The 26384-nt window shown below is 40.1% G+C and overlaps 1 protein-coding gene across 11 annotated transcripts in view; it reads left to right on the top strand.

Annotated features, from left to right (window-relative positions):
* The window catches only part of Zng1a (Zn regulated GTPase metalloprotein activator 1A), a 44664-nt gene extending 27365 nt beyond the window's left edge, over window positions 1-17299 (top strand). For 2 of the 11 annotated variants that reach the window (XM_039086091.2, XM_063273586.1), the window contains exons 10-15: window positions 4063-4119; window positions 7158-7206; window positions 14245-14313; window positions 14415-14480; window positions 15790-15919; window positions 16247-17299. In XM_039086091.2, coding sequence (XP_038942019.1) covers window positions 4063-4119; window positions 7158-7206; window positions 14245-14313; window positions 14415-14480; window positions 15790-15919; window positions 16247-16356 — 481 coding nt within the window. In that variant the 3' untranslated portion in view covers window positions 16357-17299. The other 9 variants (XM_006231192.5, XM_063273627.1, XM_006231193.5 and 6 more) reach the window with 7 other exon arrangements.
* Window positions 17300-26384: the final 9085 nt, after the last annotated feature.

Here is a 26384-nt window from a genome sequence, read left to right as displayed (position 1 = left end):
TCCGCAGCTGGAGAATGAGTCTGGTGTGTGAATCTGACACATACTCCAAGCCGTTCCTCACTTGCTTCTTCCTATCACAGTCTACATTTTGTTTTCCCCTTAATTTTCTTTCTTTTATAAACAACAGACAACTCCCTAACACTTAAATTAGCTTTTGGGAATCATATCTGTCAGTAACTGGTTCTGTTGTGACAGCATGTATTTAGTTTCCCTTTGAAATTATCGGTTCTAACTAAAGTCCCCTCTTGATTAGCTCATTGTCTATTGATTTTCTTTATCATTTCTAACATTTGCTCTCCTACAGGAGCGCTAATCATATAATACTTCTTTCTTAAGGTTAAGTATACAAATGAAGAAAATCTTTGTCTTCTCTTTCTTAAGTAAATGCTGTTGACAGTGGATCTGAGACTCTGAACTAACCTGTCCTTGCTGGGAACGCAGGAGTTGAGTTAGAGACCTTTTCCATGAAGGTCAGATATCTGTAGAAATCTTATCACTGGGTCATGAATCTTAATTCAGTATTTTCCCAAATTCCTAGAGTCATACAAACAACAACTTGGGCATCTCAGTTTAGAGACTAGGGATTTATTTCTTAGCAGAATAATTGGAATCATTTATTTTTAACATCTTAATCCATTTAATATTTTAAAGTTGGCAAAGGCTCACCTTGACTTTGTAGAACAGTAGGAATCATGTGAAGTGTTATCTTACTGACAAGGTTTAATTGGATTGGCAGGCAAATATAATTTCTATGAAACTGCCTAGACATTGGATGTAGGAGGGAAGGTTAGAAGGCATACATTCTTATCTTTTCTGGACTTCTTAAGATTTTAAAGATTCAAGTGAATTGAACAGAAGAAAGTCACAATACAGCTGGTCAATAATAAGTTAACCATTGCAGCTTTTTACAGGTTCTAGCATTTCAGGGTGGTTTCAGGAATTAAGCAACAGATAAGATACAAATACTTTTTTTTTTTTTAAAGACACTGGATTGGTCAATCATTTGGCAGAAAACTGAGAAGTGAACAAGCAAAAAACAATACCTTAAATATTATTAATACATCGTAACAGAAAACTTAATTGCTCAGTGTTCTGTAAGAGTAAGAAGGCAGAGGATTGGTCATTTCTTTTTCCTTATGAAGAATTGGAAACCTAAACTAGGGAGATGACCGTTGAGCACTCTTGAACGGTGAAGGGAGCAGACCCAGATGGTCTGCAGTGCAGGCGATTTTCCAGGCTGAATGTGCAAGTGAAGAAAATCTTCATTTAATTTTAGAGTGACTAGGACACATGGCTGCATGTAGCTGGGAGAAAAGGCATGTGAGTCTTTACAAAGGACCATGAATGCCATAATACATAGGATTTTCTCTGTAGGCAATAAGGAGTTTCTGAATGATTTAAAGGCAGTGAGAGGCCTGAGGTGGACTCACTGAGCACACAGGAAGGTTGGCAAGACTTGGGTAGAGTGGGATTAACATGGGTTTAAGAAGGGCAATGAATTTGCATTTATAATCACTGGAGTTTTAGATCCACTCGGACCTTTGGAAATTTAGTGCTAGAGCTTAGCACCAAGCTTTTGGAAATAACTGCCTGGTATAGACTAGGTAAACCTGTGGAGCCACTCATTGAACTTTAAAAGGTGGTGACTAGGCAGTTTCCCTAAAGTCATCTCTGCAGGCTCTATAGGACAGTAGGAGAATGAACTTATAAAGACTTTTTTCTCCCTTGATTTATTTTTGTATTTAATTTAAAATGGTAATGGTCTTTTGATCTTAACAGTTTGAATGTCTTGGAAGATATCTGGTATTTTTATTTCTGAAGGAAGATACTAAACAAACATATTCAGTGCCATGAGAAGTTTTCTAGACGTGTATTAAATCAGATCAGACCTTTCCCAAAGCAGTGCTAATTTGGGGGAAGTTCATAAAAACTTCCATGTGGAAGGAAGCTCATGCCTTCTCCTCTTATACTGACCATTGAGAATTTGATGAGAGACCATTGTTGGTGCTCAGTTTTAGAAGTACCTGAAGGATTTGCTACATGCAGAATTCTAAGTGGTAGCATTCTCAAGGACACTGTCACAGTGAGATAGTGGTGTGTTGAGAAGGGTGTTCACAGAATTGGTCCCTACAGACGTCAGTCTCTTCTGAAGTGAAGATGATAAATTTATGGTTTAAACGTGCACTTGTGTAACTGTTAAGGTGGGAAAGGAAGTGTGCTTAATACTGGGATTTTGATCTCTTAGTGTAAACTGATAGTCAGAAATTTCTTCACAGACCATTTGCTTCCTCGCTTGGTCATTTTCCTGGCTCAGCACATCTAGCATGTCCAGAATTCAAAGTGTTGATATAGTATATTAACCTAGAATGTTGTGGTATTTGTTGTTTAATAAGATGGGAATTTGTCCTCCTATGCCAAGATAAGCGTTCATAATCTTGTAGAGCTTCGTCCAGAGAGTGTGGCTGGCTGCTGACCGTAAACAAGGCAGACACAGCTGGACGGTTCTGAGCTAAACGTACATTTGTATGCTTAATCAGACATCTTGAGTGTGACAGCTGTCTGACAAGACACTTAGAAATGTCTGACAATCTGCTTGTATCTGGTATTGAAATGTAATTGTAATTTTGATTGTAGTTTTGTTGTATTCTTTTATATATTTCATTCATTTTAGTTTAATTGTAAGTCACAGTTTTCTGTTCTTTCGTGGGCCTATGTTAAAACTGAAAATCAGTCACCTGTTTTTGTAAATTTACCTCTATGTACTTAAACCATGAAGTACTGTGTGATTTTTAGTGATTTGAATTTTTGCATTCCTCATAAGGTTTGGTCATCACTGATTTTCAGAGGAATCATTTGGTCTGACAGCGTTGGGATCTGGGAAGCTTCACTCTACTTATCCTCTAATTTTCCACAAGTAAAGTTAAATTCAAGGTTCTACAAGGAGTAATATTAATTCGCACACTGACTGACTCCTTTTGGGTTTATTTATGTATTAATTGATTTTTTTGGCATTTAGGGTTGATTTCAGAGCCTTACACATGCTTTGTCACAGTGCTGTATGCCCAGCCCCAGAATTCTAGGTTTTTTCCTCCTGAGACAAAGTTTCAGTATGTAGCTTGAGGCCTGTCCTGAGCTCATTATGTAACCAGGCTGACCTAGACATCACAGATATCCACTTGCCTCTGCCTCCCAAGTGCTGGGATTGAGGCTTGTGCCACCACGCTCAGCTGTAGAGTCTAGTGTTTTTATATTAGCTCTATCATAGAGAAGCTATGAAAGAATTAGGAAAATCCAGAGGCATTTGGAATGTGTGTAAACTGCTATCTATATGTTACTTCTTTTAGTTCGTATTTGGGGTAATATGGAAAGTTTATTTAGATAATTTTTAACTCAAAAATATGACATTTTAAAGATTATAGAGTTATTATTAAAGGACAATCAGAAGTGGAAAGGAAACTTTTTGAAGCAGTAACAAGTAAGATTTTTTTTTTGCCTGATCTTTCCCATTCAGCTACTTTTAGGAATTTAAGGTAGAATTCTTTCACAGCATCTTTTTTTTTCTTGCTTGTCATTTAATATATCACCCTAAATATAATATGCTGGTTAATCTTTTTAAGAAAGATTTATTTTATTTTGTGTGTATGAAGGTTTTGCCTGCTTGTATGAATGTGCACCATGTGTGTGCCTAATGCCCATGGAGGTCAGAGGGGGACTCAGTTCTCCTGAAACTGGAGTTCCAGACAGTTGCAAGATGCTGGGAAGTAAACCCAGGTCATCTGTAAAAGCAGGAAATTCTTTAACCCAAGGCTGATTAATCTTTATGCTTACATATTTTAACAAAAGATCCTTAGTGATTTTTCCTTTTGAGACAGGCTCTGTAGCCCAGGCTGGCCTTGAACTCACTGTGTAGCCAAGGTTGGCCTTGAGCTTTGGTTGTTTTGATCGACCTCCTAAACGTTGAGATTATAGTCCTGTGCTGCCATGCCAAATTTGAAATTTTATTCCTGATTAATTGGATTATTTCACAATTTTAAACTGTTTAAATGCATTTCTTCCTTTTAGAACTCATCTCTCAAATATATTAGATCTTCATGCCTATGACACTCTCTCTGGTATAAGGTATGTTTTCAGGATTTTGGTCATTTTGGTGTAATATTTTTTTTTCCATTTTTCATTATTTAAGATGCCATTCCTTTGGCATACAAATTTTGTTCTTTATTTTCCGAAGCATGGCCTTACATTGCAGCCCAGGCTGATCTTTAAACTTGTTATCCTCTACCACAGCTTCCGAGTGCTGAGATAGGCACATGCTACCACACCTGGCTCACAGGGTTACTTCTAATTATGATCTTAAAAGATGTGGTAACTGGTTGTTTGGAAATGCATTTTCCTATAGAAATTGTAATGTAAATGGTAATTAAGCCTAGAAACTGATCAGTATCTCTGTGCCAACCATTATAACACTCTCTAAATAAAATAAAATAAAATTTACTGACTATATAAAAAACCTAACTGGCTTCTCTTACAAACAAGTCCCTTTCCTTTAATAATAGCTTTCTGTCTCATTTTGGAGGTATCTTTATGTTAAGAGGCAGAAAAAAATTATTCTTGGATATCAGTGGCTTTTCTTCTTGTTTTGAGACAGGATTTTGCTATGTAGCTTTGGCTGTATTGAAATTTACCATATAGACCAGGCTGGCCTGGAACTCATATAGATCTGCTTGCCTCTGCCTCTGGAGTGTTAGAATTATAGGCATGACAGATTGTAGGACTTCCTTTAAAACAACAGTCCACTTACAGAAATACAAGCATGAACATACACAAAGAGCACACATTTATTCTATCTGTTCATCCAAAGAGTAAACATTTAGGTTGTTTCTGCATCTTAGCTGTTGTAAACAATGCGTATATATCTGTTAAGTTTCATTTGTGTTTACTCAGTATCATAAAAATGGATACTTCTCTGAGTATTTTCAATTAGTAGGGCTGTTTTACTTATGAGTAGGCATAGTGGGTGGTTCTGTACTTGTGAGAAACAAGTCGACACCCAGTCTCTTGTCCTTAGTAGTGTTCACTCTTTAAAACAGCATCGGAAATAACCTATGAGGATATGGCATGGTGCTATACTGTACTTCTTGAAAGAATTTTAATTCCCATTTATTGCACTTTTTAAACATGGGACGACTTAGTGCCTGTAGGCATGGAATATGCAAGGCAGCTATTTCCTCGGGTTTAAAATTGAAATCCAGAGTGGTAGATATGTCCTCCTACAAGCCAAGGGCTAGAACTAGCCATTCTAGAAGTTAAATCTTCGGTTAAGAACTATTTTCACTCATTGCCTCTGGTGTTGGACTTTAAGTAACCTAGTATCAAGTTAAAATGACCATTTCCAGAGCACCTGGATAAAATGTTTGCTTTTCTTGGTATATGTGAGTCACATAGGAGAATGTGCTCATTTAAATATAGCCCTATGTGTATGGTACGGTCTATGTGTATTGTTGCTTTCCACAGTGTGAAGTCTTCCTGGCCTGTTTTCCTGCTGTACATTTGAGTACAGGAACTTTTTATACTTGATTATGGTTGCATATGGAATATGAAAATCATTAGGAATTGCGCTGATTGTTTTTCACACAGGAGATTCTGATTAATAAATTTCAGGTTTAATAATTATATGCTTGGGGCTGGGGATTTAGCTCAGTGGTAGAGTGCTTGCCTATCGAGCGCAAGGCCCTGCGTTCGGTCCCCAGCTCCGAAAAAAAAACCAAAAAAAAAAAATAATAATTATATGCTTGTCCACTCTACTAGAGTATAGTTTCTTTTCATTTTATAATAGGGGCTATATTAAGGGCATAAAATTCTGAGACTTACTAGGAACTAACTGTAAAGATTCTTTATTAATTTTTTTACTTGCACGTGAATGTTGTATGTACCCACTGTCTAACAAGACTGAAACATGATTTTCCAGTAATTTTCTAATCTCATCCTATTTTTGACTAAGAGCAGTTATAATGTTTTAGTAATACTTAGAGGACTATGTGTGTAAAGTTGTCTCTCTGTTGTAGATGAGGCCTTTGCATGGCTTTCTTTTGTTAATCAGGAGAATCCTTTCCTAGGCAACCGGCTGGGAAGGATTTAATGTGACACTTTCCCTACTAAGACCCCCCAGTGTGAGGCATTCCTTCCAATAGTTCTTGCAGCCTAAACTTGCTGTTACTAATTTACCCCTCGCCATGCTTCAAGACAGGACATCTGCAAGGCTTTAAGTCCTCTGCCTTCTGCCTTGTTGCAGTCAGTGTCTTTTTAAGTGTGTGCTACAGTTGTTATGGAGTAATTTGTTCTGCGTATTGGTCTCCTGGCTCCTCTCTTAACAATGCATTCTGACTGCTCTTTTTCCTTCATATTCTCTCTCTCTATCCTCTCCCTCCTCTCTCTCCTCTCTCTCCTCTCCCTCCTCTCTCTCCTCTCTCTCCTCTCCCTCCTCTCTCTCCTCTCCCTCTTCTCTCTCCCTCTCCTTCTCCCTCTCCCTCTTCTCTCTCTGTCATGGAACTCACTACATAGACCAGGCTGGTCTAATTTTTTTCTTAACTGGTAACTGACTGTTTAGGAAATTTATACTTGGATTCTGCTTGTCCTTAAATAATAGAAATGTTCATTGAAGGGAGACCCTTAAAGGAAAGTTTTATGCTTCTAACTTTTCAAAGCTACCAACAGCTTATTTCATATTGGGAAGCATGGAGGAGAAGAAGCCTAAGCACTACAGAAAGGCCATGTATATGTTCCCAAGACTGTAGAAATTATCGAATTGACCTATGGGAATTACAGAGAAATCTACTGACATATTCAGCAATAGAATGATGTGAAAACATTAGTTTTTCTCTTCATTGTATGATACTTGTGATTGGTGTGTATTCAAAAACATTTTTTAATAACAGCTCTGTCAGCTTTTTTCTACATATGTCTTAGATTTCTCAGCTTTTCTCTGCATAAAGTGCATATATGTATAAATTTAAAATATATGAAGAGAAAATAAAATTGGAACTTTGGAGTAGATTCATTTGTGGAATGTTTGTTCCTTAATTGGCCTTGTGTCTCTAGGTAATAGATAATTTTAAATCAGAAGTATGTGGATCTTTAAATCTGTAATTGGTTGTTCTTAGTTTGCAGAAAAAACTCCAGCATGTGTCAACGGCACCCCACCTTGATCAGGTAAAAATAAAATTGTATAAAATTTTAAAGTATCTCTTTTAACCAAGTTGGCTGTACTTAGGATTTTTTGTATTGGATCTCTTTCTAAAAAATTATTTATAGATTAGGTTGGCAGTTTGAAATTTTATATGTCTTTGAGGTTGTGTGATCTAGTTTAGTGTAAGACTGTGTCATGTGTAAGGAATCTAATCTTCCTCCTAATATTTTAGAAAATCCTGTATTCATACTTATTCTGATGAGAGTTTCTACATGGATGAAACCTGTCGGTTCTATCTGTATTCTGCGTTAATTGTACTTAGCTGTCTAAGGAAAAATAAGGGATGGCTTATTTAAATAAAAACTGACCTTGAATTTTACCTTCAATAATACTATAAATTTGAACTCTGCAAGGCCTTTGTGTGTGTGTGTGTGTGTGTGTGTGTGTGTGTGTGTGTGTGTGTGTGTATTTTCCCCAGGTGGATATTTGAAATGCTAGGAACAAAGTAGATACATTTTCACTTAACCATGTTTCTCCTAAGCAAATCATAGAGGGTCAAACTTTAGGGTAACTCCTTCATTTTATATGAAGTGGTGAGAGGTCTTGTGAGTGAGCCATGTGCTTGGCTCCTCGTCTAGAAGCTGTAAGAGTTCTCAAATTATTATCACTTATAATGGGGCCAAGATCCTAGCAGGGGCTGTACTACCATGTGCATGGTACATTCCTCAGAGAATATAGCATTTATTACCTCTAAAACAAGTGCGTGAGAGAAGCAGTAAGTCTTGGTAGTAGAATTTTGGGAGAAATTAAATATATATATGACATTTAGGAGCAGTTATAGGATGAAATTGAAGCACATATTGAGCTTCTAGGTACGGGACAACACATTAGAAGTCTGGGATTAAAAGATGGCGAAATGGAGTCATCACAAGAATCTTTATGATGGCCAGTATTTGCATCCTTGGTGTCCTGAATGTACCCTATCACAGGATTTATAATGTCAGGCAGTGTGATTTGACATGGGCCCCCCTTGCATTACTCTACAGATTCTTTAAAAAGAATTGTTTCTTATGTAGCATAGGGCTTGATAAATTATAGCAGTTCAGTGACTATTTGTCAGAGGAATGAAAAGCTGAGATTCTCAAATAGTAGTGTATTTCAGAATCACTTTGGGAGCATCCTGCCTGCCTGCCATCCCTACCTTCTTCCTTTCTTGCTGTCCAAATTCTGATAACTCATAGTCTCTTTCCCTCAAATCTCCAGAAATGAGGCTTAGATACATACATACTAATCCTAGCTCAACATTTTATTATGAAGTTTTCAGTGCTGTGTACAAGAGACAAAAGTGGATCTCTTGTATACATCATTTAGTTTAAATAGTGTCAACATTTTGCCAATTTTAATCTATTTCCCCAATATTCTTTTACTAGAGTTTAAAATATATTTTTAAAATAATAAATTTCAGACATCCGTAAAAGTAGACCAGCATAAAGGACCTGTATATACTCATGACTCCTGCTATAGTATGTTGAAGCAAATCCCAGACGTTACATCATTTCACTCGTAAATAGGGCATGTTTGTTTTTGTTAAAACAACATGAGATTTTGATACCCTATCCTGCTTTAAATGCATCAACATGGGACATATGAATATTCCGTGATATAGGATTCACAGGTGAACCTTTTCACTGGGTTTAGTGGTCAGAGTTATAGTATATGATGTGGAAGCTTTCATGGTAAAATCCTTCACAATTGGATTAACCTGAATGTTTTTGTGTTAGGTTTAATGAATAATGGAGAGTTGTGGAGACGTAAGATAGGAATTTAACAAAAGCTTATTTGTTTAGAGTCGTGTGTGTGTGTGTGTGTGTGTGTGTGTGTGTGTGTGTGTGTCCATCCGCACACATGTGCGTGTCCTTTATTTTCAGAGGTATCCACTGTTCAAGGGACTTGGACCTGACTAGATGGTGATTGAAGGAAATGAAGAAAAGATAGGCACAGATGGACAGAAAGAAATACAGAAAGGCTGGGATTGGGTAGTATGGACTCTTGACTGAAAAAACTTTAGCACACCAGAAGCCCATTGTTTTTTAAATAGAGTTGAAGAGAATTTATGGTATACAGCAGGACCAAGGGGTCAGGTTCTTGTCTATTCTCTGTAGGAGAGCAGACTTGAAGCCTCTGGCTAGTGGTAGACAGTCTCTGCACACACACTGTCAACACTTGCACTTGGTCCCCCAAAGAAGGAGTTGCCATTCCTCTGAACCTGAGACTATGGGGTCCTTGACATGGCTGTGCCTATGACAGCAGTACTGGACTGGGGAACTCACTCCTTCAAGACTTCTTCCCCTCCTACAGATAAGGATACTCTTTTCTTCTTGGCACTATCACATGAGAGTCTTAGTATCTGTTACAGGGAGAGCTCAGAAAATCAGCCCTATGCTTTATGATCTATTTCAGGGAAAAGTTAGGGTCCATGAACTTAGGGGTGAGGGTGGTTTTCCTGCTTCTGTTTCTCAATTCCAAAGTGCTATATATTGGGCTAGAGTATTTTACTGGTTACTTTTTTCATTGCTTTAACAAAGTACTTGATGAGAGCAGGTTAGAGAAGGAAGGATTGATTTTTGGTTTACAGTTTAAGGTGTGGCAGTCATGTGGCAGGAGCATGAGGGAGTGGTCACATTGCATCTGCTGTCAGGAAGCAGAGACTGCTCAGTTTGTCCTTTTTCTTCCATCGAAGACCCCAGTCTATGGGATGGTAGCAGCCACATTCAGGGTGGGTCTTCCACCAGTTAAACCTTTGTAGAATCATTACTTTTAAGTACATTGGTGTTTTGTCTGCATATTTGTCTTGTGAGGGTGTTAGATCCCCTGGAACTGGAGCCACAGACAGTTTTGAGCTGCCAGGTGGGTGCTGGGAATTGAATTCAAGTCCTTTGAAAGAGCAGCCAGTGGTCTTTACTGCTGAACCATCTCTCCAGCCCCTCCATAGTGTTTATGAATCTAGTCAAATAACAATGAAGATTAACCATCATAGCTATCCTGAACCTCATCAAAACCTTTAGAAAAGATAGTATAAAGTAAATCATGCAGGTTTTAATGTGTAATTCAATGCTATCTATACACACACACACACACACACACATCCATGTGTACAACAAACACCTACCTTTATATTTCCCGCTCTGATTATATCAGTATACTAAGTGTATCTGAAAATGTAGAGAAGTTCTTATGCACCCTCTGGTCAAAAAAAGAGTTACTATTCTGACTTTAAAACTAAAGAGAAACTAGTCCAGTTTTGTTGGCTGGTTGGCAGGCTTGGAATTTTGGGTAGATACAGTAGGAGAGGAGAGGCAATCCAGATGTTGAAAAGTGAAAATGTATGTCCCAAAAAAGCAAGTTTTAAGTGCAGAAGTCTTACTAGATGGCCAAGACTGGAAGATATTGAGCTATACTGTGTAAGGGGAAGAAGGTTCGCCCTGCTGAGTGTTAATATTAGAGAAGCAGGACTTGTCTTTCGGAGCTAGAGACCAAGTATGAAGATACTGTCTCCTGGGGTGAATGCCTTGGAAACAAGGTAATCCCTGTCTGCATATGAATTAGTGAGAAAGGGGGAGGCCTGACCGAAGTGTAGAGTAATCCAGGAACCCGGAAAACTTTGGACACATCTGCAGGACAAAGAGATTTGAATGAAAATGCCACCTGCGCAGTGGGACGTCTTGGGGCTAAAAATAACACTGAGGCAAAGAGTCAAGAGCAGCATCAGCATGGAGGCAGAGGGATTGAGTTTGAGGGTATTCCTAAGCTTGGTTTTCCAGAAAAAGAAACCAGGTAGAAGTGATTGTATAGATGGTCTTGTTTGCATAGGATATAAAACTGAGACTGTAAAGAGTTAAATGGGAAAATAAGCCAAGTCGGCAAACTAGAGTTATGTTAGTTTTATTTTAGGAGAATTTCTTTGTTAGACTTTGGTTTTCTAAATTATTGCCTCATCTTCTGTTTTTGTGTTACCATCAGAAGGCACTTAGTTTTAAGTACAAAACAAAAATAACTTCCAGGGTCTAGCCTGAGGTTGGTAATACCTAGAATATGCTGTATGTAAGTTATTGAAGTTTTATTCCTGAGAAATATTTACTTTCATTTACCTTTTTTTATTTTCCACCATTTCTTGTTTAATCTCAATAAAGATGAGCTGGGGTGGGAATATAGATGAGAAAACCCACGTGACAGTCTTAGTTTTGTTTGTAGGGGCAATTTAGAATTCTGAGTTTTTACCATAGTTTATAGCTTTCATCTTCTTTGAGTTTCCTCATATGAAAAGAGTTTAATTGGATGAAAAGCTACAATTCCGAAATAGGGATCATCTACCTTGAACCTTATTGTATATCATCTTAATTTCGAGAATCAGTTGTGCCTATTGCTGAAATTAATTATATCCTTTAAAATGCTAAGTGATAACAACGACTTGCAATGCCTGTCTCTAATGCCTGTATTCCCAGTTCTGAGGAAGTAGATGCAGGAAGATCAACAGTTCGAAGCCAGCCTGGGTTACTTGAAACTGTTTCAGAAAACCAAAACTAACCAAAGTCATGTCCCTAACCTGAAAAAGGAAAAAAAAATGCTTATAAATATCTTTAAACTACAGTAAAGCAGGGAATGTATTGAGTCCTGTGCTGAGACATAGGCAAAGGGAAGTTGTTCAACTTGAATGAAATACATTTATAATGAAAAACATTTAGAAAGTGTTTTAAAGACAAAATTACTTTTAAAACTGATACATTGTATACCTTCATAGCACCAAGCAGCTGTCATTTTATTTTCTGACTTTTTTTTAAGTTTAACTATTTTAAGTAGGAAATTCAAGTGTAATTGTACAATATTTGTCTATTCCTGGCTCATTTCACCTGGCAAAGAATCCTCAGGGTTTATTCACATTTTACCATAAAGCAGACAAACCTACCTGCCTACCTACCTTCCTTCCTTCCTAAATAATAATCCATTTTATGTACACATCACTGTTTTAAAAATTTATTTGTTGATGAGCATTGAAATCATTTCTAGCTTTTGGTTTAGTTATTGTAACAAAATACGGGTAGAACTTTCACAATCCATGGTTTTTATTCTGTGTAGCCAACTGCAGTCCAAAATATTAAGTGCAAAAATTCCAGAAATAAATAATTCATCAGTATAAAAGTGCATGCTTTTCTGAGTGGCATTGTGAATCCTCTCAGAGTTCTGCTGTGGCCTGAGAGCCGCGTGAGTCATCCCATTGTCTGCTACACCCATGCGGAATACAGCATCCGCCCGTCATTCACTCAGCTGACATCTCTTATGCCAGATCTACTGTCACATATCATAATGCTTTTATTCAGGTGACCCTTATGCTCCTGAGTCACCTCCCAAAGCACAGGACTAATAATGTTGACAATACAGATATGTCAAAGAGAAGCCGTAGAGTGCTTTCTTTGTGTGAAAAGGTGAAAGTTCTTGATTTAATAAGAAATGGAAAAATCATTACCGAGAGTGCTAAGGTCAAGGTCAGAGTGAATTTGTATCTGTGACATGCACTGTAAGGAGGAAAAAGAAACGTGCTAATTTTGCAGTGGGATTCAAAGCGTGAAAGTTATGACCATGGTATGTAAGTGCTTAGTTAAGACTTGAAAGGCATTATTTTGTGGCTCAATATTGTCTGTAGTTTCATACATCTGTAGTTACTGGATTGTAGGTTCCACAGATAAGGGTGAGAGCTTTTCGGTGCTTTATTTTAAAAGTCCAACATATCTTTTTGCTTTTATTTTTTCATTAATTAATTTATTTATTCACTTTACATCCCAGTTGCCACCTCCCACCCACCCAGTCCTTCCCTCCTCCCCCTCCCCTTCTCCTCTAAGAGAGTGGAGCTGCCCTACCCCTCCAATATCATATTCCCTCCCCCCGCCCCTCTCCACACATCAAGTCTCAGCAGGGCTGGGCACATGCTTTTCCACTGAGGCCAGACAAGGCAGACGAGCCAGAGGAACAGAGTCCACAGACAGGCAGCAGCTTTAGGGACAGCCCCACTCCAGTTGCTGGGGGACCCACATGAGCTGCACAGCCACTACTAAGTTTACATTAAAAAAAATTCTGAATGCTAATGCCCACCTGAAACCCCAGCATGCTAAGGTTGAAATGGGGATCGTGAGTTCAAAACCAGCTTGGGATACAGCAAGATCTTGTTTCAAAACCAGTGAAACAAAAATTAAATAAGTGCATAAAACTACTAGCATTTTCTAATTTTACTCCTCTGTCTTATATGGTGTTCTAAAATGCTTGGGGAAATGAGTATTTCTAAGAAGTTAAGCAGAGGTGTACCCTCTTTCTTCCTGTTACAATTATTTTGAGCTCGACTGGAGTATCTTACTGTCCATGGTTTTTAACAACACACCTATTATTAGCCTTTGTGTCTTTTCATTGCTGAATTCAAGATTTGGGGTTATATTGTCAGCAAAGTTTGAGTTTTAGTCATGTAACCTGTTAGAGGGAACCTTAAGCCTCTTTAGAGAAGACAGGTCTATCGAAATCAAATGGAAAAATAAATCTGTCCAAGACCTGATCCAAAATCACCACTGCTGCCAGCCTCGCTGAGAACTTTCACTCAGCCCTGCGCTTGCTCATTTAGAGACCAAACATGGCTCTCTCTAGGAGAGCAGAATTGCACTTTTGTTTTGAGTGGTGTCCTTTCTCTAAGCTCATTTTCCCAACTTACAAGTGAAGTAGTTTTCCCCACTCCCTAGGGTTGCTATGAAGAGGTGAGCAGGCACGGGCAGAATGCACACAGTTCTGCTGCACTCTTTGTTTAGGGCGCTCACCTGAAAGGCTTGGTTTGGTGATTGGGAAATACTGAACTGTTCATGTACTTTATAGAATTGATAATTCCAAAATCACCAAAACAGAGAGAAGAAGTGGTTGATAATACTCCATAGTATGGCCTCTTTCTTTTTTCATCTTAAAACTGGTTGTAGTTTTAAAAATAGGTGGCTGATTCTCTAACAGTTCTGGGTTCTCCTCTTGATTTACAGAGCATTGTTACAGTCACATTTGACGTACCAGGAAGTGCAGAGGAAGAGAGTCTAAATGTATTTATCCAGGTGAATGCAATTTGTAGCTGATTAATGATTCATCGGCTGCTTGGTGGGTAGTACTTGCATTAGCAGTCCTTGGTCTCATGAAATTGTGTCGCCCGATACAGAATCTCCTGTGGGAAAAGAATGTGAAGAACAAGGACGGCCGCTGCATGGAGGTCATCCGGCTGAAGGTGCGCCCTGCAGTCTGTCCTCAGGCTTTGGAGAGAGCATCCTTTTCTTGGCTGCTATGTAAAAACCATGTTTGGTTTTAAACAGAAACACTAGTTTTAGTACAAGTAACCTTTGTCTGCCCTCATTTTTATCATTTCCATTGCTGAAAAGGAGCTTTCAAAATTACTGTAAAAACCATGGTTTATTTGCACAGCTCTTTTTAGGGTTGCAGCTAAAATAACCCATGTGCCTTGGACCATCAGCCGGGATCTCCTCTGCCAGATGTTCCCAGCAGTCATCTGGCTTGACACTGTCAAACTCTTCTTCTCTGCACGGATTGGTCACTTAGAGAAATGGTTTATTTTTCCAAGAGAGCATCATTTAACAGAAATAATATGGAAAATTCTGCCACTGCTGAACCTTGTGTTACTTGATACATTTGGCAGACACTAAACATTTGTCATATTTTATACAAAGGTACAAAACACTGGAATTTTTGTACAGTTTTTGGAAAGTCAATCATATTACTTGACATCTGGATGTGTGTACGTGCTTTTGCATTTGTCTGAATGAGGGCACACACACAGCACAATGTGCAGCTGGAGGTCAGACGACAACTTTTTGGGAGTCTGTTCTCTCCTACTGTGGGTTCTGGTAGTTTGTCAAGTTTGTGAAGTAAGTGCATGCGTGTTTACCCACTGAGTCAGCCATCTTAACTTCTCAAATTTTGTAGTTAAATTTGTGAAAGAAGTATAAAACTCTTAAAGGCAGAGTAATTAGTATGAGACTTTCGCTGTGAGAAATAACACTGGAAAGTCCTAATAGATTAATTTTATCTTTAGAAAGGGAACCATTGTCAGGCATGACAGTACACAGTCAGGCAAGTGGATCTGCAGGGTCAAGGCCAGCCTGGCCTGATAGCAAGACCCCGTCTCCAACAAAACAAAAGAAAACAAACAAGAAAGAGGAAGTAATTATTTTTTAAAAGTAGCCAGGCATGGTGGTTCATATCTTTAATCCCACCACTCAGGAGGCAAAGGAAAGCAGATTTCTGAGTTTTTGAGTTCAACTTTGTCTTCCGAGTGAGTTCCATAACTGCGAGGGCTACACAGAAAAACCTGTTTTTTGGGGGTGAGGGGTGAGGGGGTGGGTCAGTATACACAAAATTATTCAAAGTTTTAAGAACTTAAAATATGCAAATAATTGAATCAAGTGTTTTTTTTATAGTTCTGTTATGAGTTTGTTTTTTGAAAAATATTTTCAAATTTGATATACTATTTCTGCTTGCAAATTTGAGCTAGGGCTGAGTGATCATTGTCCTTTGAACAGGGCCTGGTGTCTATCAAAGACAAACCACAGCAAATGATTGTGCAAGGCATCCATGAGCTGTACGAGCTGGAAGAGAGCCGAGTGAACTGGAAGGACGATGCCGAGAGAGCCTGCCAGCTGGTCTTTATTGGTGAGTAACAGACTTCTGAAGGGGAAGTGCAGAGCTGGGCTGAAGGAGATGGGGCGTGTGTTACTTAACCAGAATAACTGAATAAGCTTGCCTAGTTGTCTGAATCGTGGGTAATGTAAGATTTTGTTAGAACTTTACTCTTTAGAGCTTGGAACAGTGGTTAGTTCAGCACTAACTTGGTTTCAGGGCTTAACTAGAAAGTTGTGGACGGAATAGAGCATTGCTGTTGATTTTATAGGTCACTAGAAAGCACCTACATAAACACTTTGGAGTTGATAGGTGGATGGCTCTTTTAATAAGCACAGTCATCATTTTATTGTATTCCAGGTAAAAATTTAGATAAGGATATTCTTCAACAACTCTTCATCACTGCTGTGGCAGAGACAAAAGAACAAACGACAGCACCAGGCCAAGATGGAGCCTGTCCGCCGCACTAGAGGCGGTTTCTTACCAAAAGCACTGACAAGAAAGCAAACATCAGTTCCCTACCAGATGTATCTAAATCCTGGATTCTTTACCTCTGTTATGAATTGGGAGTGTACTTTATGATGGTGTTTATTTTATAAAAACACATAAAATTTTAGTAAATTATTATAAAAACATCTGATATTCATAAAATATATCATCTGGAGTTTTTTTGAGGCAAGTATTTCACAAGAATTCCAGAATTTTCTTGGATGTTTCAGTATGACTGCTGACAACTTGTCCATCATTATTTGTAAAAGTGATGTCAAACTTTAACATTTTCATTTTCTCTTAAAAACTTCAGATAATTGCTGAGATACAATGATTGTATTGATAGTATCAAAAATTGCTGTCTTGTATTTAAAAAAGGTTTAAACTTTATTTTTATGTTATGTGTATGGGTATTTCATCTGCATGTATGTCTGTGTATGTTATGTGTGTGGGTATTTCGTCTGCATGTATGTCTGTGTGTGTTATGTGTATGGGTATTTCATCTGCATGTATGTCTGTATATGTTATGTGTGTGGGTATTTCGTCTGCATGTATGTCTGTGTATTCTGCACATTCAGTGTCTTAGGCGTCCAGAAGAAGGCACTGGATCCCCTGGAGCTGAAGTCACAGACGGTTGTAAGTCTCCACATGGGTGCTGGGAATTAAACCCAGGTCATCTGGAAGAGCAGCCAGCACTCTTAACTACTGAGCCATCTCTTCAACTCTGTCGCTGTGTTTTTAATAAAATGAGTTTTTAATGTTCCTAAAGACTTAAAGAGTCAAAGAAATTAAACCATCTCTTACATCAGTGATAGTGTAATGGTACTTTGTCTCTCTTTCTGTATTATACTTAGAAGATTATAATTGTTGAACTTTAAACTTTAGTTTTATTGCTGGCATTAAATTCATCTTGCCTATTTTGAACTGTGTTTCTTTTCTGTATAATGTGAGAATGAGGTACACTCCTTTACTAATCATAACTGAGGATAACTCTCTGTGTGTGTGCATATCATAGTGTATGTGTGTGCGTGGTTTGTGTACATGTCAGCTTCTGAAGTTTAAGCCAGTTCTCCTGTCTCTGCCTCTCATCTCACTGTAGAAGTCTGGTGCTGGGATTATAAACCCAAAACAAGTCTGAACCCAAATTCCAATTCTGAATTCTAATTTCCAAAATTTTATGGCAAGCAATTTGGCCTCTAGCTCAGCCATCTTACTGGCCTCACAGATAACTTTTTAAAAATCTTTCTTAAATTTGTATAATGTCTGTATGTGAACATGTGTGTTGGTGCCTGTGGAGACCTGAAAAGAGCATCAAGATCCCCTCAAGTGACACAGTTGTGTGTCACTGTGCAGGCTGGCGATTGAACTCAAGTCTTCTGCACATTAACAATGAGAGGGTTGTTTTTTTTTTTTTTTTTCAATTAGAAATGGAATGAACTAGAAAATATCATCCTGAGTGAGGTGACCCAATCACAGAAAAACACACATGGTATGCACTCACTGATAGCCCAAAAGCTCGAATTACCCAAGATGCAATCCATTAACCACATGAAACTCAAGAAGGATGACCAAAATACAGATGCTTTACTCCTTCAAAAAGGGAACAAAACTTTCCTAAGAAGGGATTAGGAAGGCAAAGTTTAGAGCAGAGACTGAAGGAACGCCCATTCAGAGCCTGCCCCACATGTGGTCCATACATATACAGCCACCAAACTAGACAAGATGGATGAAGCAAAGAAGTGCAGGCAGACAGGAACCAGATGTAGATCGCTCCTGAGAGACACAGCCAGAACATGTCAAATACAGAGGTCAATGCTAGCAGCAAACCACTGAACTGAGAACGGGACCCTCATTGAAGGAATCAGAGAAAGGACTGGAAGAGCTGAAGGGGCTCGAGACCCCATATGAACAACAATGCCAACCAACCTGAGCTTCCAGGGACTAAGCCACTACCCAAAGACTATACATGGACTGACCCTGGGCTCCAACTGCATATGTAGCAAAGGATGGCCTTGCTGGGCACCAATGGAAGGAGAAGCCCTTGGTCCCGCCAAGGTTGGACCCCCAGTATAGGGGATTATCGGGGAGGGGGGTGGAGGCAGTAGGGGGGGGTAGATGGGGAAGGGAACACCCTTATAGAAGGGGAGGGGAAGGGGTTAGGGGACTTATGGACAGGAAACCAGGAAAGGGAATAACATTTGAAATGTAAATAAGATATACCCAATTTAAAAAAAATCTGAAAAAAAAAGTATTTTCTTTGTTCCTTTCATGCATCCTATTGTCCAGTAAACACTCTTGCATATGTATCTGAAATGGTGTAGTAACAAACACATTGTTTAAAAGGACCACTGCAGGAACTGACCAGCTGTCCAAATTTCTCAGCTCTCAGGATCTTACTCAATTTACTTTATTTTCTGAAACTCTGAGATGTCATGTCCAAAACTGACAGGGGGTATGTTAGTCATGGGTCTCAAGAGCAGTGGCTTTCAACCTTAATGCTGCGACCCCTTAATACAGTTCCTCATGTTGTGTGACCACCACAAAACCACAAAATTATTTCGTTGCTACTTCATAACTAATTTTAATACTCTTATGAACCATAATGTAAATATCTGATATGCAGAAAAGCTGGTGTGCAACCCCTGTGACAGAGTCGTTCAACTCTCAAAGGCCTCATGACCCACAGGTTGAGAACTGCTCTTCTCCAACAGTGTCTCCTGACAGGAAGACTCCAGCAGTGTTCACAGTCCACAAGGCTAGGCTTTCAGTTGGTCTTCAATATATGTTGGGACCCCAGAGAAGTAGGTCCTAATACCAGCGAAGGAATGCCTCCCCAGCAGGATAGATGAACTTGCCAGAGAGCGTGGGGCCAAGCAGGCAAACAACAAAAGCTTCCTTTTCTCATGTCCTTTTATGTGTGTTGCCAACAGAAGCTGTAACCCAGATTAGGGATGGATCTTCTGACCTTAAAGAACCCCATCAGAAATTCTTGACAGGTGTGCCTACCTGCCTGGGTTTTAGTTGATTCCAGATGTAGTCCTGCTGACAAGCAAAATTAGCCATCACAAGGGGACAGAAAACAAAACAAAACACCTCTTAATATTATAGTTTTAGAGGCGCAGTGTATTTCCTTTAAGAAATTAAAAACAAACAGCCCCAAGAAGAAAATGCTACTTAATGTGGTTAATATGGCAATGCTGAGCCATCCCTTAGCCTCCTAGATAATTTTTGAGAGTTAGTGATTTCTGTGTAAATCATTGGTGTGTCTGTGTGCAGTAACTCAGTTTTCTCCTATTCTTACTGAAAGCCATGCTAGCATTCACTGCTCAGATTGTATAGGTGGGAAATAATGAAACACTTTCCTAAACTAAAAGTTGTTGAACACCAGACAATGCTATTTAAAACAACGTTGGGGATATCCCGCCCCCAGATCTAGTTACTTTTTTTTTTTTTTTTTTTTGGTTCTTTTTTCCGGAGCTGGGGACCGAACCCAGGGCCTTGTGCTTCCTAGGCAAGCGCTCTACCACTGAGCTAAATCCCCAACCCCCTAATTACTTTTGAGAAAGACTCACTGCGTTATCTAGACATGCCTGGAACTCATGACCTTCCTGCTTCAGCCTCCCAAATGCTGAATGTTGGACTGGCTGGAAAGAGACTAATTGATTAATTGATCTCTGGTTGATTATTGTTTTCTTGTTGACAAATCAGTGAAGAAGAACCATTTTCCTTCCCATTAGTCTCTATTTTTAGTGTTCTTTTACCACTCACTTGTTTCTGAAACCTTTTTTCTTGGTTCCTGTTATAGAAGATGCGCTTTAGTAGTGATACCAAATAAAATGTTGATTAGTATCTGAATCAGATTTGGACTTTAAGATTATTCATAATTCATTTTTTAAATTATGCCACAATAGTATTACTTGGTAGATGATAAATGTCTAAATTTTTGTGTTGTGGAACATAAAAAGGAACTTGTAGTTTATATTTTGCAGGAGAAATATACAAATTTATAGAGTAGTCTATACTTTTAATAATATTATTAATCTCTACTTTTTTTCTTTACTTTTTACTTTTATTTATGTGTATGGCTGTATGTGTGAATGTGCATGTATGAGTTCAGTGCTGCCAGAATCCAGGTTTCCCTGGAGTTACTGGCAATAGCCAGGGCCATGCTGGAGAGCTCACCCTGGTGGTGTGGGTGAGTTGGTGGGCTGAGGCCCAACTCCAGGGCTCTGAGTGGTTCCACCACCAACATCTACTCCATCTCTGACCTGCTGGAGCGTGTGAACTGCCGGTCCTGCAGTTCCAAAGTGTAGTATTTCCACACAGGTAACAACAGGATATCTGAGAAGACCCTTCCTAAGAATCCAGTACTGATGGAGTAGCAGAAGCCAGAGGCCTTGAACCAGATCAATTACACTGACTCATTACAATGAATATTTGCAAGTAAAGATGTGTGGACCAAAGGATGTACTGTGTGACACACTACAGCTTCCTTGATGAGATCTTTTTTTTTTTTTTTTTTTTTTTTTTTTTGGCATGGAGTTGGGAACAGGGAGGTTGCAAGGGTTGGGGGTGGATACAAAGGGACTGGGAGATGAATGGGATTGGGGTACATAATGTGAAATTCATAAATAATCAATAAAAAGTTTAAGAAAGGCAACTTCTAGCTTGAAGGGGCTCGAGACCCCAAAAGTACAACAATGCCATGCAACCAGAGCTTCCAGGGACTAAGCCACTACCTAAAGACTATACATGGACTGACCCTGGACTCTGACCTCATAGGTAGCAATGAATATCCTAGTAAGAGCACCAGTGGAAGGGGAAGCCCTGGGTCCTGCTAAGACTGAACCCCCAGTGAACTAGTCTATGGGGGAGGGCGGCAATGGGGGGAGGGTTGGGAGGGGAACACCTATAAGGAAGGGGAGGGGGGAGGGGGATGTTTGCCCGGAAACCGGGAAAGGGAATAACACTCGAAATGTATATAAGAAATACTCAAGTTAATAAAAAAAAAAAAAAGAAAGAAAGGCAACTTCTAGCGATGTTTGTTATGTGCGTAGATCAGTAGATTGCTCAATCCTCATCAGAGAAGCTTCTCGCAGTGGATGATAATTAGCACAGAAAGAGACCCACAACTGGACAGCCTACAGAGCATTAGAGACCTTGGAGTGAGTGCCCAGCCCTAAGTGGGATGTCTATCACGCTCCTCTCTCCAGGGCTCAGAGAGTGTATGCAGAAGAGGGAGCTATTCTTAATAAACCCCTTATTAATTCTAAATAAACTAAGAATTTATGTTACATAAAAATATCTTTTGGGCTCTGGGAATATAGCTATTGCTGTAGAGCTTAGTGTGCAGAAGGGGCTCAATCTTGAGCATCAAAAATTAAACTAAAGAAACTTTATAAGTCTTCTCATGGATGTTTGGATAGGAATTTAAGTTAAGGCAAGTATATCCTTGGGGTCTTTAATCCCTAGACTGAATTTTGAGGGCAAGGATCAAAACCTAAAGGCCTCTAGAGCAATGAGGAGCTCTCTTCATGATAGTACCGGCTTGGTGACAATCTGTGAATTGAGTAATTATCCCCTTTAGCTTTCTAGCCTCTGTGGGAAAACTGCATGTTTCGATTGCTTTGAAAGGACTTTCCCATGTCTAGAAATAAGTGTCTTATATTTGTGGGCCTGTGTTGAAAGAAGTAAATTCCGTCTTAAAATGCTGAGTTGTTTTCTCAAAATGAGGCTGTTTGAAAAACTAGTATTTGTTTTGGAAGAACAACAACAGCAAAACTAGCCTTCGGAGAGAGTTGATCACCAAACACTGTTGATTTCCCGCTGTTCTTGGCCTCTCTTCAAATGTCCAGGGGCTCTAATGCTTAAAGCAGGTAGAAGAGTAGGAGTCATTTCTCATGTTCTTTAGAATGAGGGACCACAGCGGCCCTTCCCCAGGGCACCCCACTCACTTCTCACTGCTATCGCTCTTTGTTTCATTCCATTCATAGTCCCTTACAATCGACCCTTTTACTGAGGCATACAGTTCACACACTAAGCCACAGTTAGGTATCTAACTGCAGGACATTCTACTTAACTTCCAAAGAAGCCCTATCCCCCTTAACAAGTGCTTCTTGTGTTCCTCACGCTAGTCTCTGAAGAGTGGTGTATTCAAATTGCCTTAACTTGTTTCTTCAGGGCCCATTTGAAACACTCTGTATCTGCACGGCACTCTGTATGCTGAGTAATAGTCCATTGTGTCTTAGGGTTTCCACTGCTGTGAAGAGACACCATGACCAAGGCAACTCTTATAAAGGAGAACGTTTCATTGGGGCTGCCTTACAGAGGATCAGTCCATTATCATCAGGGTGGGAAGCATGGCAGCTTGCCCACAGACATGGTGCTGGAGGAAGAGCTTAAAGTTCTACATTTTGATCCAAAGGCAGCAGTACGAGATTCTCTTCCACAGGCAGCCAGGAGGAGGGGCTCTTCCTCACTGGGTGGGGCTTGAGCATAGGACCTCAAAGCCCACCTGCACAATGACATATTTCCTCCAGTAAGGCCATAACAAGAACACACCTCATAGTGTCAATCCTTATGGGCCAAGCATTCAAACACATGAGTCTATGGGGGCCAAACCTGTTCAAACCACTGCATATAGTTATATCACACTTTGTGTATCTACTGATGGCCTTTAGGTCTTTCAAATTATCCTCGCCCTCTGCATGGTGGGTAACTGAATGTAGGACTTTACACGCTCCCACACTTTCTGCCACTGAGCTGTACCCTACCTGTTCTAGTTTGCTGTGTTGAGTCATCGACCCAAAGTGACGCAAGGGGTGGGGGGAAGGGCTCTAATTCAATTTACCTTTCAGGCGATAGTCCATTACTGAGTGAAGTCAGGGCAGGCACTCAAGGCAGGAACTTGGAGTAGAAACCATGGAAGAATGACGTTTGCCAGCTTATGCTTCGCTTGCTTCCTTGCACAGTCCAGGCCCACCTGTCGCACAGTAAGTGTGGCAAGGAACACATCAGTCACCAATCAATACAATCTCTCACAGATGCGACCACAGGCCAATCTGGCCAAAGAAATTCTTCAATTGACAGTCCCTCTCTCAGGTGACTTTAGGTTATATCAAGTAACCAAGCACAAACAAACAAACAAACAAACAAACAAAAACCTAACCAGTATACCAGTCTTGTTTTTACTTTGAGATAAGAGCTCACTAAAGTTTCCAGGCTGGTCTTAAACTTATTCTTAATAGCCCAAGTAAGTCTTGAACTTGGAATCCTCCTGGCCTAGCTGCTCTAGAGTAGCTGAGGTTATAGGCTTAATTCATGAGAACTGGGTAAATTTTAAGAATTGCATGTGTGTGCACATGTGGAGGCCAGAGGCAGCCTACTGTTCCTCAGGAGCCATCTCCCCTTACCCCCCCACCCCTACCCCTGGCCTCCCTCACTTAGGGATCCTTCCAGTCTCTACCTTTTTAGCCCCGGGATTACAAGTGTGGCACCATGCCTAGCACTTTTACGTGGGTTCCGGGGACTCAATTTGAGACTTTAAGCATTGCAAAGCAACGCAATTTACCAACCGAGCTATTCAACACCCAGCCCTCGGATATATTAAAGGTTTAGACTGATAGACTCACGATCTCAGCATCCTATGGGACCTCTGTTACTGTTAGTGAGCCGACATTGTCACAGGAGTCCATATGTCACATTCTTTTCCTGTTGAAGAATGTTAACCAGGATAGAACATTGTACTCAATGCTCTCCTTAGGTTGCTGTAGACCATGACAATGCCTTAGCTATCCTGTGTTTTTGTGCCTTCGGCAGTACAAAGATACTCTTCAGTTGGGACGTGTCCTTTATAGTAGGCTTTGAATTGCCATTCTCATCACATCAAGCAGCCACGGTAGTAGTTGAGGTTGGCCTTCATCTCCTGGCTGAGGTTTGCTTGGATTTCTCCATGGGAAAGGATACCCTCTTTTTCTATTGTACTTTTTGGGAGGGAAATCACATGTAAGTAGTTGGGAATTAGACTCTATCTTGAGTAGCCATGTGAGTTATCTGAAATTCTGCAAGAGAGTTCCCTTATTGATTTAATCAGTTATTCTAAGCAACGTCAACACGCAAATATATTTCAGACGCTGAGTTATAACCAGCCCTACTTCGATTGCTCGGTTTGCCCCAGCGTTGGCCACCGGGAGCACTCTAGTTAGCTCCTAAGTCACCTTTGAGATTAAACCCAGAATGTGTGTGTGTGTGGGGGGGGGGGTTGTTTTGTTTTGGAGCTCATTCTCACACCCTTTCATTTGTAAATAACCCAAATCCCCAAAGCAGTTGACTTTAGGAAAACCAACAATACTCTCTCCCACACAGATAATCAGAGAAGGGGAACTGAGTCTCTCCAGCAGGGGGTAAGGGCAGCATCTGGGGCCCAGCAGATTGAAAGAGACACCTGCCGGCCCTCCTGCGGCTTAAAAATCACACAAATAGTCCTTGGTCAATTTTGGATTTAAACACAAATCTGTCAGGCTCAGATCTGTTGTTGGTCCTACCTCAAGCGGCACACAATAGAGCCTTGGAGGGTTAAAACCTCCACAGAGCAGAAAGCTTAACTCAAAGGCTTTGCAAGGGAGCTGTTCTCCGAAAGATGCTACCTACTTTAAACCACTTGAATCCCAAAGGTATGGAGCTGTTTTTGGTAGTCAGCCTCTGATTTCTCAGTAAAGGTCACAATCACTTACAAATATGAATGTCGAAGGTGGTACAGTCTTCACCCTTTCCTACTTTATCTTTTTAGATTCCACCTGACAAATTCCCCCACTATGTCCCATGGCGTTGTATTTTGCCAGGCAACCTCTATTTATGTAACAAACATGGCGTACGGTACATAAACTATACGATAGTTACTTCCGTTGCCAACTCTCATAAAATCAATCTAAAAGATTAGGCATTCCGAAGCCTTCAAGCAAGTCCTGGAGTCGCTGTCCTGCTCTGCAGTGTGAGTGCTTCACCATGGACCCCTTGTAGGGACGCAGCATCCCAGCCCAGCCCTTCCTCACTTTAGTTTCAAGCTTTATGCTTATTATCACCACAGTAAAGCCCTTGTATTTCTGGATGGATGTTCCGGTTGGGGGGTAGGGGACAAGACAAGCAGGCAGGTGCACTCATAGAGTGAAGGCATTCTTTATGAAACTCCTGTGGGGAAACAGTCTTATAGCTGGTATATACTGTGAAGGTCTCAGTTGCCACTGCGGTGTAAGTATGTTGCTTTGGAAGCCTCCTCTAGGCACATCTGTCTGAATGTGAAAGATAACACGCACCTTTGTTCCTCTGGCTAAATATTAAAAGAAGCTGGAGAAAATGAGACTAAGAAAATACTCTAGTTTTTCCTTTTTAAAACGCTCACTGAACTTCCCATAGCTTATGCCAGGATGCTTTAGTTTCTAGGGAAATCCAGTCATGGAATAATCCGGTGGAGCTTGAGTGGAGGCAAGGAGCCATTTCTCTTGAAAGGGGGAGGGGGCTATAGCTTTAAGTCAGTGTGCCATTCTGTTTGAGATACATTCTATGAATCTTTCCCGCGCCACAGTCAGTACTCCGGGAGGTCTAAATGTCGATGTGGTCACAGGTCTTTGGCTATCATGTTTTCCTTCTCGATTTTTATTTGTGCAGTTTTAGAGCAACATTAACAGAGCCCAAGCCACGCCAGAGCACTTTGGCTGATTAAACCAACGGGAGAGCATCTTCCTCTGTAGTGGATGGGTGCGAAGAGGGAGCAAGGACCCCCATCATTGGACCGCGTCAGAAGGAAGTGGTTCCTCTCCGAGGAACGGAAAGAAGGATATATAGCGGGGAAGTCCACTGCGCACTTCTCAGAGAAACTTAAAACACCAATTGCGCCTTGCCACGCGGCGTTAGGAAGAAAAAGCAGAAAGAACAACAAAGCCCCCAACCTGGGAGCGCTCCTGTTTCCTAGCTAACCCACCCACCCCAAACCAGGTGGGTTGCACCCAGGTCT

This window comes from Rattus norvegicus, chromosome 1 (genome assembly GCF_036323735.1).
Source record: "Rattus norvegicus strain BN/NHsdMcwi chromosome 1, GRCr8, whole genome shotgun sequence".
In the NCBI taxonomy this organism is placed as follows: domain Eukaryota; kingdom Metazoa; phylum Chordata; class Mammalia; order Rodentia; family Muridae; genus Rattus; species Rattus norvegicus.
This window is presented reverse-complemented; position numbering and strand designations above follow the sequence as displayed.